The sequence below is a fragment of the Mus caroli genome, chromosome 17, assembly GCF_900094665.2.
Source record: "Mus caroli chromosome 17, CAROLI_EIJ_v1.1, whole genome shotgun sequence".
NCBI classification, from domain to species: Eukaryota; Metazoa; Chordata; class Mammalia; order Rodentia; family Muridae; genus Mus; species Mus caroli.
Window position 1 is genome coordinate 29,894,245 of NC_034586.1, and position 15,132 is coordinate 29,909,376.

The 15,132-nt window shown below is 47.0% G+C and overlaps 1 protein-coding gene across 1 annotated transcript in view; it reads left to right on the plus strand.

Annotated features, from left to right (window-relative positions):
- The window catches only part of Myo1f (myosin IF), a 50,447-nt gene that overhangs the window by 32,792 nt on the left and 2,523 nt on the right, over positions 1–15,132 (plus strand). The window contains exons 16-27 of the mRNA XM_021185895.1: positions 837–918; positions 2,759–2,865; positions 3,876–3,974; positions 4,078–4,222; positions 7,710–7,824; positions 7,906–8,075; positions 10,844–10,989; positions 11,654–11,800; positions 11,935–12,083; positions 12,520–12,603; positions 14,200–14,395; positions 14,493–14,662. Of these exons, the coding sequence (XP_021041554.1) occupies positions 837–918; positions 2,759–2,865; positions 3,876–3,974; positions 4,078–4,222; positions 7,710–7,824; positions 7,906–8,075; positions 10,844–10,989; positions 11,654–11,800; positions 11,935–12,083; positions 12,520–12,603; positions 14,200–14,395; positions 14,493–14,662 (1,610 nt within the window). The remainder of the gene's footprint in view (positions 1–836; positions 919–2,758; positions 2,866–3,875; positions 3,975–4,077; positions 4,223–7,709; positions 7,825–7,905; positions 8,076–10,843; positions 10,990–11,653; positions 11,801–11,934; positions 12,084–12,519; positions 12,604–14,199; positions 14,396–14,492; positions 14,663–15,132) is intronic.

Sequence of the window (15,132 nt, forward strand, 5' to 3'; positions counted from 1 at the left end):
CCTGCCTCTGCCTCCCAAGTGCTGGGATTAAAGATGTGCGCCACCACTGCCCGGCTGCCAAGATACTTTTCTAATTGATAGATTTTTCTATTTATTTGGGTTGGGCTGTTTTTAGATAGAGTCTTGTGTAGCCTAGGCTGACCTCCAACTCACTATATAACAAGGGTGACCTTGAACTTCTGATCATTAGGCCTCTACCTTGTAGCTCTCAGACTATTGGCATGTGTGGCTGTGCTTGGTGTATGTGGTGCTGAAGATGGAACCAGGGCTGTGTTCATGCAAGGCAACCACCTGTCAACTAAGTTGTACCCTAGCCTCTTGTTTACTGTTGTTTTAAATCAGGAACTCTCTCATGCCATCCACGGAGATGCATGCTTTTAATCCCAGCACTTGGAAGGCAAGGCAAGCATATCTCTGTGCGTTCAAGGCCAACTTGATCTATACAGTGAGTTCCAGGACAGCCAGGGCTATGTAGAAATACCTTCTATTTAAAGAAAAATTTTTCTGACCTTGAACTCACTATGTAGCTGAAGATGAACTTGAACTTCTGATTCTCCTACCTCCATACCCTGAGTGCTGAGATAAGTGTGTACCCTACACACACAGTTTACACATGTTTCTGTTTAGTTTAACTCTGTACTGTGTGACTTGCTATTATCATGGAGTAAAACTAAAATGTGCAGATAAATCAAGAGACTCAAAATACAATGCCAACCTCACATCCCTTACCTACAGTGAGAGGGAACATTACTTTGCATCTTAGCCCCTACAGCTCTGAGGGCTGAAGAAGGATGTCCAAAGGTCTGTCTTCATTCTGATCCATTCCTCTCTCCTAGGGCCTTCCTACGGATGCTCTTTCCTGAGAAGCTGGATATAGACAAGAAGGGCCGCCCCAGTACTGCTGGCTCCAAGATCAAGGTGGGCCTAGAGGCAGGAAGGGGACAGGAGAGGCCAAGTTCTACCTGTCCAGACTCTTTTTCTCCTCGTTCGAGTGTCTGTCTGTTCCACATCCCTTGGGTCCTCACTGTCTGTGGCACTTTGGCCTAGCAGGTCTTCCTTCAGCTCTTGGTTTAAGAACATGAGCCTAAGTTTGGTCCCTCTGTCTTTCCTTCCTTTTCTTCCTTCTCTCCCCTTTTCCCTCCCTGTCTTCATCCCTCCTCTCCTTCCTTCCTTCACTTTCATTCTCTCCTTTTTTCCGTCTCTTCTTCCCTTCCCTTCTCTCCTTTTCTCTCTGCCCTCCCCACCTCTTTCCCCCTCTGTTCACCCTCTCCCTTCCTCTCCTCATCCTTCCACCCCTCCTTTGCCTCCCCACCTTGTCTGACTCCCTTTCCCCACTCCTTTCCATCTTCCCTTCCATCCATCCTTTCTTCCTTTCTGTGCTTGCAGATGGAGCCCAAGGTCTTGTACATGCTGGACATGCACGCTATTATTGGGCTACACTTTCCAGACCACTTATTTGTAAAAGTGGAAATACTACACATATCATAGAACAGGCGGTCTTACCCATTTTAAGTGTGCAGATCAGTGACATATGGGCTGTGTTCACAGTGTTGTGCAGCCATCCCCGCCAGCCATCTCCAAACTTTATCATCTTTGCAAATTCAGAATATGTCCCCATTCAAAACTACATCCACAGCCCCTGATTCCCATCCTATGGTCATAGACTCTGTCCATATAAATCTGGAGATTGTAAGGACCTCTTTTCAGTGGCATCATCCAGAACACAAATGTCAGTCACAAAATGTCCTCAGAGTCCATCCATGTTAGATCTTGTTATAAGACTGTCCTTCCTTTCGAAGGCTGAATAATATCCTACTGTACGGATATACCATGTTACATTCATTTTTTTTTCATTCATTGTGCAGAAGGGTTGTTGTGTCTACCTTCTGTTGAGGGTGAATAATGCTGCAAGGAACACAGAGTCCCATCCAAAGGTCACATTCACAATTGTTTGTTGAGGACTTTGTGATGATAGCTGATCCTCACACATACAAGGAATTAGCCCAGTTCTATTTGGTAGATGAAGAAGTTAATGATCAGAAACAGGCAGCCACTGACACAGATCATAAACAGAGTTTGAACCTGAATGTTTCATATCACTTCCCTAGTCTTCCCATCTGCCCCCACAACTTTTGCCCAGAAGACTAAAATGCTTAGCCCAAGAACCCAAGCCTGACCACCTCATCTCTGTCTCTGTCTCTGTCTCTCTTTTACACACACATGCACACACACACACACACACACACACACACATTTCTTATTTCCAAAGTCAATGTCCCCTTGAAGACAGATGGAAGTCTAAGCAGTGGGTTGTTCTGATTTTTCTATTACTCAGTCATCAAACATTTCCAAAGTACCTATTATGTGTTAAGCTATGTGGTAAATGTGACTGACACTAAAACTCCAAGTTTGGGATTTAAGAGGTGGGTAGATCACCTTTAATCCCAGCACTTGGGAGGCAGAGGAAGGTGGATCTTTGCCAGTTCAAGGCCAGCCCTATCTACAGAGGGAGTTCCAGGTCCACCAGGACTGTTATACAGAGAAATCCTGTCTCAAAACAAACAAACAAAAAAGAGTTGGGTAGATGCACAATATCAGCCCTCATGATGAGAGCTGAAGGAGTTATGCACACCTGAGGTTTGCCCAGTCAGCTTCCCCGACCCCCTCTTTAATGAGTGTTTCTTGAATGGGGAGAGCCAGTCTAGACAGTCGAGCCATCCTCAATCCTTCCTCACTCCTGACTTTCCCTCTGCCTCAGAAACAAGCCAACGACCTGGTGTCCACGCTGAAGAAGTGCACACCCCACTACATCCGCTGCATCAAACCTAACGAGACCAAGCGCCCCCGGGACTGGGAGGAAAGCAGGTGAACTGACCACCCCCTTCACATCTCCCACAAGATCTAGATGGACCAGATGGACCAATCACTTACATTTGATTCACAGACAAAGCACCAACTTTCAGACCACTGCAGACTGGACTTGAAGTCCACCTTAGACTCCTGCAGGGGGTCAGAGAGATGCCCCAGCATTTAAAGGTGCTTGCTGCCAAATCTAATGATCTGAGTTCAATCCTTTGGGCTCCACACAGTGGAAGGCAAGAGCCGAAACCTGCAAACTGTATTCCGACCATGACATACATGCAGTAACATGCATGTGCATACACATAAACATATAACTTAAAAATATAAAACTTCTGTGGCCTCAGAGTTTACATTGAACTGACATAGGCACCCCATACACACATCCAATCCTCTGGTAAACCCAGACTGACTGTGAAATAATCAAAACACAATTTCTCAAACCTAAACTCCAGAACTAATCCTCCAGGACGAGCCCAGAATCTTTCCCTCAGGTCTCAGCCCAAGATTTGGTCCCAGACTGAGCTGAGAAACTCCTTGGGACTCAAAATTCACCATCTAAACCACCCCCAAGCTAGGCTAGGCATGGTGGCTTTCATGTTTATTCTCAGCCTTGAGAGGTAGAGGCTGGAGGATCATAGATTCAAGGGAAACCTAAGCAACTGAGAGAGACACTTGCCATAGACAGATAGACAGACAGATTATGTAGAAGACAATAATTAGATAGGCAATATGTAGACAGGTGACAAATTAGATAGATGATTAATAGATAAATAGATAGATAATAGACAACAGATAGATAATACATAGGTAGTCGATGATAGAATCATAAATAAATGATAGATAGATAGATAGATACATACATACATACATACATACATACATACATACATACATGCATACATGCATACATGGATAGACCATGAGATACCTCCAGCACAAATCCAGGCCTCATGCCCCTAGTTTTCCCTGGGCATCTGCCACTTTCTGGATCTCAGGAAACCTCACTCCCACAGAGTGAAGCACCAGGTGGAGTACCTGGGCCTGCGGGAGAACATCCGAGTGCGAAGGGCAGGCTTCGCCTACCGTCGGCAGTTCTCCAAGTTCCTGCAAAGGTAATGAACCTGGCTCTCCTGCCTTGACTGCCTCTCCTATTGAAATGGCCAACCAGCAGGCCTGCTCCAAATGTCCCCACACCCTCATCACCTCTACCTCTAGGTATGCCATTCTGACCCCTGAGACATGGCCACGGTGGCGTGGAGATGAACGCCAGGGTGTCCAGCACCTGCTTCGTGCTGTCAACATGGAGCCAGACCAGTACCAGATGGGGAGTACCAAGGTCTTTGTTAAGAATCCTGAGTCGGTGAGTGTGTGTGTGAGAGAAGGAGGGATGGGGGACCAGTGGGTAAAAGTGCATAACAAACAAACCCAGCAAACTGAGTTCTGAGGACCAATCTCAAGAACTCACATAACCGTGCAAGTAGAGAACCAGGTCTACAGGCTTGTCCTCCTCTGACCTACACATGCACACTGTACCTTGGGACTCCTGCACCATTCTCTCTCTCTCTCTCTCTCTCTCTCTCTCTCTCTCTCTCTCTCTCTCTCTCTCTCTGTGTGTGTGTCTGTGTGTCTGTGTGTGTGTGTCTGTGTGTCTCTGTCTGTCTGTCTGTCTGTCTCTCTCTCTCTCTCTCTCATACACACACACACATAGAGAGAGACACAAACACATTTACACAATGACACACACACACAGACAAACACACATTTTTAAAGAGTGAAAAATATAAAAAGATAATAAAACAAAGAAAGAAGATGACAGGGGGTAGGTAGATGAAGGGAAAGTTGAGGTTGACGTTGGAGATACAGCTCAGTGACAGTGCATTTGCCTAGCATATTTGAGGCCCTGGGTCCCATCCTCAGCACCAGAGAGAGACAGAGACAGAGAGAGTGCATGTGCTGGTCTGGTAGTACACAACACCTATAATCCCAGCCTTCCAGAGACTGAGGCAGGAGGCTCTAAGTTCAAAGTTAAAGTAAAGGTACATAGGAAGACCCTGATGGGGCGAAGGGGAGGCTTTCATTACTTTGTGACACCACCATGTGACCTTCATCAGACTTTGTCACCTCTTCAAGCCTCGGTTTCCCCATATGGAAATGAGGCAAAGTAAGAGCCACCCTCCAGGACTGGAATGAGGATTAAACAAAGCAGGAAGTCACCTGCATAGTACCTGAGACATATGTATGCACTCAGAAAAGGCCCTGTTTAGTGGCCAGTTCTTGAGGACCAGATCAGGGAGAGGACGAATACAGGGTATAGTGTAGTGGTGCCCCTTAGGTAGACTAAAGAGCCCTCATTTGTGCAGAGATCCCTTTCCATCGTCCTTCTTGATTCCTTTGTTCATTCCTTCTGCTCCTCTCCCCCATTCTGCTTCTCCCCCTCCTAATATATATACAGATATACATGTATATTATTAGATGTAATATATATATATCCCACCTAGAATCTGCTAGTAGGGACTGAGAGGGCGAGCTAAAGGATGAGCACCTCCTAGAATCCCCCAGTGAGGGGCTGGCATGGCCGTTTAATGATGGAGCCATTGCCTAACCTAAAAATCCCTGTGCTCCATTCCTCAGCACCATAAAAAGAAAAGAAGTTCAAAGTATTACTAATAGAAATTGTTACCTAACAATATCAACCAACCGGACACCCCAGAGCTCCCAGGGGCTACACCACCAACCAAAGACACATGGAGCAACCCACGGCTCCAGCTGCATATGTAGCAGGATGACCTTGTCCGGCATCAATGGGAGGAGAGGCCATTGGTCCTGTGAAGGCTCGATGCTCCATTGTAGGGGAATGCCAGGGCAGAGAGGCGATAGTGTGTAGGTGGGTGGGGGAGCACCCTCATAGAAGCAGGGGGAGTGGGAATAGGATTGGGGTTTGCGAAGAGGAAATGGAGAAAGGGGATAAAGTTTAAAATGTTAATAAATAAAATATCCAATAGAAATTTTTTACCTACAATGCAAGCACTAGCAGCTGAAGCAGGAGTCTCCAGCCCTGTGAGTTCCAGACCATATTATGCTACAGAGTGAGACCTTGGGAAGGAAGGGAAAGGCTGAGTAGAGAGGAGGGGAAGAAGGTGGGAGAAGTAAAGGGTTATCAAAGAACAAAGGTGCAAATGTGTAAAACTGTGCCCAGGAAAACTTAGTTGTAACATGTAAGACAGGACACAGGAGGGGGCAAATGGGGGAAGGAAAGAGAATGAGAGGATGGGAAAGAGAATCCCAACTTCCTAATTATTGCAGGCAAAATTCCCACAAGAAATTAATCCTCCAAAAATTGACACATGGTAGAAAAAATACATAGAATAAAAAGAGCTAGGCCAAAGCCTTCTTTTTCTTAAAACAGAGTCCCATGAAACCCTGGCTGACCTCCACCTCACTGTGCATCTTTAAACTTTGGTTCCTCCTATCACCACCTCATACCTGGTGCATCACAGCCACAGGTTTTGGTAGTTCTGGCAGTGGAACCCAGACTTTGTGAATACTAAACAAACACCCTGCCAACTGAGGTACATCCCAGTCCCTCTGGTAAAGCTATATAAGAAAAATTAAAATTTGAGGTTGGATATGGTACCTATATGCCAAAACTTGGGAGGCTGAGGCATTAGGACCAGTTCCAGACCAGCTTAGTAAGAGACCCTATCTCAAAAAATTTATTTGTGGGGGACTGGAGAGATGGCTCAGTGGTTAAGAGCACTGACTGCTCTTCTGAAGATCCTGAGTTCAAAGCCAAGCAACCACATGGTGGCTCACAACCATCTGTAATGAGATCCAATGCCCTCTTCTGGAGTGTCTGAAGACAGCTACAGTGTACTCACATACAATAAATAAATATTTTTTAAAAAAATTTATTGTGACAAAATTTTTAGTGTGCAGACTTGAATTTTGGGAAACTTTACTAAGTGAGAACTATTAACACATGACAAGTTAGTGGTCAGTTTTTATTAGAATGGGGGGGTATGGGGGAACAGAATTATTTGTTGAGAGTTTTGTTTTTGACGAGGTCTCACTATGTAGCCCTGGCTAGCCTGGAATTTTCTACATATATCAGGCTGGCCTCAAACTCACAAAGATCCCCCTGTATGCTGGATTAAAGGTGTGTACCAACCACGTGTTCTGGTACACCCCTTTAATCCCACCTCTCAGAGGCAGAAGCAAGAGGATCTCTCTGTGAGTTTAAGGCCAGCCTGGTCTACACTGTGATTTCCAAGACAGCCAGGGTCATGTGGAGAGAATCTATCTCAGATAAATAAGCAAATAAACAAATAAATTTTGTAAATATTTTACTTCTTTTATGTGTATGGGCGTTTTACCTGCCTATATGTCTGTATTCCACGTGCATGAAGTACCTGTGGCAGCCAGAAGAGGGCATCAGATCCCTGAAACTGGAGTTACAGAGAGTTGTAAGCCACCATGTGGGTGCTAGGAACCAAACCAACTCAGGCCCTCTGGAAAAGCAGCCAGTGTTCTTAATCACTGAACAATCTCTTCAATTCCCTAAATGGGAAGAACTTCTGGGTGCAGTCATGAAAAGAAAACAAAAACTATTTTCGATGTTGAGAATGTTGCTCATTTGATAGAGTGCTTGCCTAGTATACACAAGGCCCTGGGTTCCTTTTAGCAGCCCATAAACCAGATGTAATGGTGCATGCCTATCACCCCAGCACTTAGGGAGAGGCAGAAGGTTATCCTGAACTGCATAGCAAGAGTGAGGCTATCCAGGAGGGTCCATGAGAAGTCAGGGACTTGAGAGATGCCACTCGCCACTCTCCCTCCCTCTTGTCCAGCTTTTCCTCCTGGAAGAGATGCGAGAGAGGAAGTTTGACGGCTTTGCTCGCACTATCCAGAAAGCCTGGCGGCGCCATGTAGCAGTTCGAAAGTATGAAGAGATGCGGGAAGAAGGTGAGGGGCCTTCATTAAGAGTCTGGGGGCAAGAGGATTAAGGAGAGGCCATGACTTTTAACTACACACATGTCTTCTCAGCTTCTAACTTCCTATTGAACAAGAAGGAACGAAGGCGAAACAGCATCAACCGGAACTTCGTTGGGGACTATCTGGGACTGGAGGAGCGGCCTGAGCTGCGCCAGTTCCTGGCTAAAAGGGAACGAGTGGACTTTGCCGACTCAGTCACCAAGTATGACCGCCGCTTCAAGGTGAGACCTGGGTGGGTGTTTGCAACTGAGGTTGTGCCTCTGCTGAGGAAGCACACCAAAAACACACCGTAACCCACGGGACCCAGATGCATCTTTCCACATAAGTGTGTTCACCTGGCCTCCAGACATCCTTTCTCACAGACATGCCCCCACCAGGCCCAGACACACCTATCCACAAGTAAAACCTCCACTGTGGTAGATACTGGTGTCCATCAAACATGACCTCGTGCGGCTGTAGCGGAATTGGCAGAGGACTTGCTTAGCATGCACTCTGTGTTCCATTCCCAGTAAACATAAACCAGGCATGGTAGCTAATGTCCACAATCCCAGCTCTTGGGGGAGGGGAGGGAGATCAGGATTTCGTGGACATCTTCTACTATAGAGTGAGCTCCAGGTCAGCCTGAGCTATATGAAACCCTGGGCGGAGGGAAAGGAAACATCTCACGTTGCAATGTCACACCCAGTCCCACTCCCACAGCCGGTAATAGAGCTGTCTTTCAGGCCTGTCCTTGTGTAACCCAGACATACCTACATCAGATGCACCCTCGTTTTACCAGATGTGTCTACTATGACGTATTCACCTGATCCAGTAACCTATTCCAAAGGACCACTTCCCTCACCTGGCTTAGACACACATGTCCATTGTACCTTAACTTGACTCTGAAGCCCCTGTCTATATAAACACTCAAACCAGGTCAAGGAAGCCTTGTTCACAAGTGCACGCCTGACTGTTCCAGAAATCATTAATAGTCATGACCAGTTAACATAATCTAGAAAATCCCTTATAGACATGCAGTTGTATAGATGTATTATGAGATGAGATGGCAAGATGGCAGGCACAGCAGGTCAAGGTGCTTGCTCACAACCCTGAAGATCTGAGTTCAATCCCTAGAACCCAGTTGGTAGAGGGAAAGAACCAACTTCCACAGGCTGTTCTCTGACCTCCGCGCCATGTCACACACATGTCTACAGATACACACAAAATAAATAACTGTAAAAATAAAATATAACTAACCGTAATACCCCCCTTCCTATACAACTCATAGATTCATGTGGCTCATATACACATATGCCCCTTACTTGTGACCATGACTTTTCTTTTATTCATTCCTTTGAGCCAAGGCTGGCCTAAAATGAACAATCCTCCTCCCCTAACCTCCCAAGCCCCACCCAAGATTACAAGTGTGTGCCACCCCTAACCTCCCAAGGCCTGAGATTACAAGTGTGTGCCACCCCTAACCTCCCAAGGCCTGAGATTACAAGTGTGTGCCACCACAAAAGACTGGACAATATGTTCTTACCTGCCTCTGTGATGTGCATTCAATCACTCAAGCCATCAGTATTCTCCCCGCCCCCTTCCCCCAAGATAGGGTTTCACTGTACAGGCCTGGCTAGCTATTCTAGAACTCACTCTGTAAACTAGGTTGGCCTTGAACTCACAGAAATCCACCTGCCTCTGCCTCTTAAGTACTGAGATGTAAAGTGTATGCCACCAGTACCTGACCTCAATCCATACCTTTACAAAAGCTGAGCTGAGGGCGTGTGGCTCAGTGTGTGCTTAGTATTCTAGGAAGCATTGTGAATCCCCCAAAAACACCAGGGAGCTGTTTCCAATGCAATCGAATTAGGGTCTCTTTACTACAAGCTCAGGCTTGGGCTCTCCTCCAGTCCAACCCTGACACAGCAGAACAGGAAGGTGGAGCAGCCTGAACCCTCAGCAGGACAATCTATTTTAGGAAATGGGAACAAGTGAGGGGTATCCAGCCTGGCAAGCATCTCACAGAATGACAATAAGCTGACAGGTGGGCAATCTAAAGCAAGACCACATCTAGTCACCACCAGTCTGCAAGTACAGCTGAAACAATCAGACTCATCTTTGATTAACTGTTGCTAGGAAGTATCTAGGGAGTAAATTTGCGGTATGGGCCAAGGAGAAGCCAAGGAGTCCTTTCTGGTACTTGGGTGGAGCTTGGGTTCAGCTGCAGCTCAAGTTCTCAGGCTTTTTTTTTTTCCTTTAAAATGGAGGCTGATCCCAAGATGGAGTAGATTTGGCCTCTCATGCTTAGCATGCAAGGCTTCCATTCCCAGCACAAATGTATACACATGCATACAGTTTTGTGAACTTTTCCTAGAGAGACTAACAAAATGTCTCTTTACTCCAAATAGGACACTAACGATAGAGCAAAGAAATGATTCCGTCGAAGTGTAGCTCAGTGACGCGATAAGTTTATTCTGGGTTATTTCCAGGAACGTGGATCAGAGATTAGTTACAGAAGCACTGGCAACTTAAAATTGGCCAGACTGCAGGAGAAAAATACCTCCCATTCTCCCGCACAAACCATTAACTGCCTCGAGATGTTCAAGGAAGGACAGGGCCACATGAATCTCTCACCCGAAATCAAAAGTTAGTAGGCCCAATCTTGTGCAAGTCTCTTGAGGGTAAATTTGGCTGCAGAGGGCAACAGCCATGTCATACCCAGAAGGCAGCATTCCACAACACACACACACGCGCACACGCGCACACACACACACACACAGCTATCAGGTGTTTCTTTTATCTTCTACCTGTCGACTAGCCCTGACATACATTTTCTAAACAATATAACCTTACCTTTACTCTATTTCTTACATGATTTAGCAACTCACACACAAAGAGGTTTCCTAGTCACTTGCCCTGAAAGCTCCACCCTTGTCTAGGGTTGATCCTCTGGCCAGGCTGCCCATCCCCTGGGGACCACCCATCAGCTTCTGGCTTTGTCTTCCTGCAGCCTATCAAACGGGACTTGATCCTGACCCCAAAGTGTGTGTATGTGATTGGGAGAGAGAAGGTGAAAAGGGGACCAGAGAAGGGTCTGGTGCGTGAAGTCCTGAAGAAGAAACTGGAGATCCAGGCCCTCCGAGGGGTGTCTCTCAGGTAAGGCCAAGTAGCCACCTGTCCTGTAGTAACCCATCTGTCAGGTGTTCCTGTGCTGCCTCCTTGCTTGTTACCATGGTAACTTTAGGTGCTATTATACCTATAGCTGGGGCTGGTGAGATGGCTCAGTGGGTAAGAGCACCCGACTGCTCTTCCGAAGGTCTGGAGTTCAAATCCCAGCAGCCACGTGGTGGCTCACAACCATCCGTAACGAGATCTGATGCCCTCTTCTGGTGTGTCTGAACACAGCTACAGTGTACTTATATATAATAAATAAATCTTTTTAAAAAAAAAAAAGATACCTATAGCTGTCTTGCTGCTACCTGCCACATTCACTTGCCTCTACTTTCATGATCTTCAACAAACTATTTAATTACATTTTATTTGGGGGAAGGGGCACACATCACAGCACATGAGTGGAGGTCTGTGCAAAGGCATTCCACCAAGTGGGTCCCAGAGAATGCAACTCAGGTCCTGCTCTACTTTCATGATCTTTGTGTGGAGACAATTTCTGTCCCTCTTCCTACCTGACCTCTGGTCCTTCTCAGTTACCACCTTCCCAGGTTCCTCCTTCTCCCTTCCCCCAGCTTGATCTTCATAGATTGGACGCTACACATCATGTCATCCTACACCCTCACTTAATGTTCTCTTACTTTTTCCCCAGCACCCGACAGGATGACTTCTTCATCCTTCAAGAAGAGGCTGCGGACAGCTTCTTAGAAAGTATCTTCAAGACCGAGTTTGTCAGCCTTCTGTGCAAGCGTTTTGAAGAAGCAGCGCGCAGGCCCCTTCCCCTCACCTTCAGCGACCTGTACGCCCCTCAATCCATAGCCAGCTTGAGCACCATCCTCCGCCCGACCTACCTACTGCAGGGTCCCGGGCACCAGTAGGGTGTGGAAGAGGGACCCCCAACTGGCACCCCCCAAACTCCTTTCTCTCCCCTAGACTACAGTTCCGGGTGAAGAAAGAAGGCTGGGGCGGAGGCAGTACCCGAAACGTCACCTTCTCTCGCGGGACAGGTGACTTGGCTGTGCTCAAGGCTGGGGGTCGAGCTCTCACTATCAGCATTGGGGACGGATTGCCTAAGAGCACCAGTAAGTCAGCGGGAACCAGAACTGGGCATCATGGGGAAGGGGCCTGGGCCATGGTTCACTGAAGGCCAATCAACTTTGTGGGGGCGGAGCCAGCTAACTAGGCTAGTCTAGAGAGGTCCGGGCCTCTAGAGTCAAGGTATAGAGGAAGACATCTCGCTTTAGAGAAATTGCCAATAAGAGAAAGAGAAACGTGGAAAGGGATGCCCATAAAATCAACACGAAGCTGTCAACAGCCGGTGGAGCGTATCCTGGAGTGGGAGAGCTCAAAAAATAGATATTAATCCCCACCTGCAACTAACGTAGAAGAACCATTGAGTGTGGACAGGGCCGTGGTCTCAAGCTGAACCAATGTGGAGGAGTGTTGGAGGCACTGGGTCAAGAACCTAGTCTGGCCGGGCCACAATTCAAACCTATCTCTGATTTCTTCTTCTTTCAGAGCCTACACGGAAGGGCTTAGCCCAGGGTAGACCTCGAAGGTCAGCGCAGGCTCCCACTCGAGCAGCCCCTGGACCTCCCAGAGGTAAGGATTGTATCTCCTTACCTCTCTTGGTGACTTCCTTTGTCTGCTGTGGACTTAAGAAGCTAACAAGAATAGTATCTCACCTCACCATAGCTCTCCTATATACTATAAGATGCAGGATAAACAAAATTGGGAATACCTTTAAGAACCTACCCTAGGGCTGGAGAAATGGCTCAGTGGTTAAGACTGCTCTTCCAGAGGTCCTGAGTTCAAATCCCACCAACCACATGGTGGCTCACAACCATCTCTAATGGGATCTGATGCCTTCTTCCTGTGTGTCTGAAGACAGCTATAGTGTACTAGTATAAATAAAATAAAAATAAATAAATCTTTAAAAAAAAAACTGGGTTGGTGATTTAGCTCAGTGGTAGAGTGCTTGCCTAGCAAGCGCAAGGCCCTGGGTTCAGTCCTCAGCTCTGGAAAATAAATAAATAAATAAATAAATAAATAAATAAATAAATACCAAAAAAAAACTACCCTACCCTAGCTAGTCACGACCTCTTCCCTAGCCTAATATGTTTTCTTTAGTCAACTCACCAAATTTATTCTTGCGGCCAAACCCCTGCTTGGATTTGCTATCTAAATTTCCACACCACTTTTAGCCCAGTCATAGAATGCTTGCTTAGCATGCAGAAAGCCATATAAATTTAGGTGTATCAACTACACAGGGAATGTGATGCAACCGGGCTACATGACACCCTGTCTTGAAAATAAACACACACACACACACACACACACACACGCTCGCACATACATCTGATCTGGGTGTAGTGAACACTTAATTCCAGGATACAGGAGGCAGAGGCACGTTGATCTCTGAAAGAGCCAGGGCTACATAGTGAAACCCTGACTCAAAGGTGGAATGAGAGGTGGAAGGGAGTGGGGAGAGAGAGAGAAAGGGAGAGAAGGAAGAGGGGGAGGAAAAAGAAGAGGAAGAAAGAAACCCTCAAATTCCTCTTGGAGGCCTGAATTTGTTCCTCAGAACGCAAGAAAGTGTGGAAAGAGGGGACCAACTCCATAGAGTTGGTCTCTGACCCCCACGTGTGTGCTGTACCATGTATCCCACACATGCATTATACACACAAACAATAATAATACATAACTTTTAAAGCCACTCATTCTACATCCTCCTACCTCCAGAGTCCCTCATTTACATTCTGTCCTTTTCTTTTAGTTTTGGTGGTGGTGGTGGTGTGTGTGTGTGTGTGTGTGTGTGTGTGTGTGTGTGTGTGCAAGTGCATGCACGAGCGATTGTGTGTGATAGGGTTTCAATATGTAGTACTGACACTTAAAGAGATCCATCTGCTTCTGCCTCCCCAAGTACTGGAGTTAAGTGCATCAACATGTTTTTGTTTTGGAGACAGGGTCTCCCTATGTGGTCCTGGCTGGCCTAGAACTTACAGAGATCCACCTGCCACTGACTCCCCAAGTGCTGGGACTAAAGGCAAGCATCACCACTCCTGGCCCTTAGACACATTTCTGACCACACTGGGTTGAGAGTGGCTGCATCTTCTGTCAGGCTTAGAACTTAGAGATAACTCCTCAAATGTTCACAGCCACTCATGACACATATCTCTATCTTTGCTTCCACCATAGGTTTGAATCGAAATGGGGTACCACCCTCTTCCCAGGTAAGGTCCCTACCCCTGGAGATCACATCTGGTAGGAGTTCCCAGAGGCCTCCACGGGGCCCTCCGTCCTCAACCCTAGGAGCCAGCAGACGTCCTCGAGCACGGCCACCTTCAGAGCACAGTACAGAATTCCTTAATGTGCCTGACCAGGGTGTGGCAGGGTAGGTGGGAAAAGATGGAGGGCACAGCCCCGGGAGGTCCTCGTGGGATAGGGGAGTATCTAGGGCTGTGCTGAGACCCATGCTGTTCCCCCTACAGCATGCAAAGGAAGCGAAGTATAGGGCAGAGACCTGTGCCAGGAGTGGGCCGGCCTAAGCCCCAACCACGGACACATGGCCCGAGGTGCCGGGCACTATACCAATACATAGGCCAGGATGTGGATGAGCTGAGCTTTAACGTGAATGAAGTCATTGAGATCCTCATAGAAGGTTTGTATTCTGGGACAGGGGTTGAGAGTGGGGAGTCTTCAGAACTCAGATACAGTGAGGCAGTCACACATTACTACATAGCCTTTCCGTCCATGCAAGAACAGGGACAAGGGCTAATGAGATGGCCCAGTGGATAAGTTTCATCTGCAGGACACACACAATCACATGATAGAAGGAAAGATTGGACTTTGACCTAAACACACACACGCACACACACCAAAGCTGGGCTGAGGAGATGTCTCCATGGTTAAATCTCTTGCCTTGAAAAACATGAAGACTGGGCTGGAGAGATGGCTCAGCGGGTAAGAGCACCCGACTGCTCTTCTAAAGGTCCTGAGTTCAAATCCCAGCAACCACATGGTGGCTCACAACCATCCGTAAGGAGATCTGACTCCCTCTTAAATAAATACATCTTTGAGAGAGAGAGAGAGAGAGAGAGAGAGAGAGAGAGAGAGAGAGAGAGAGAAAGA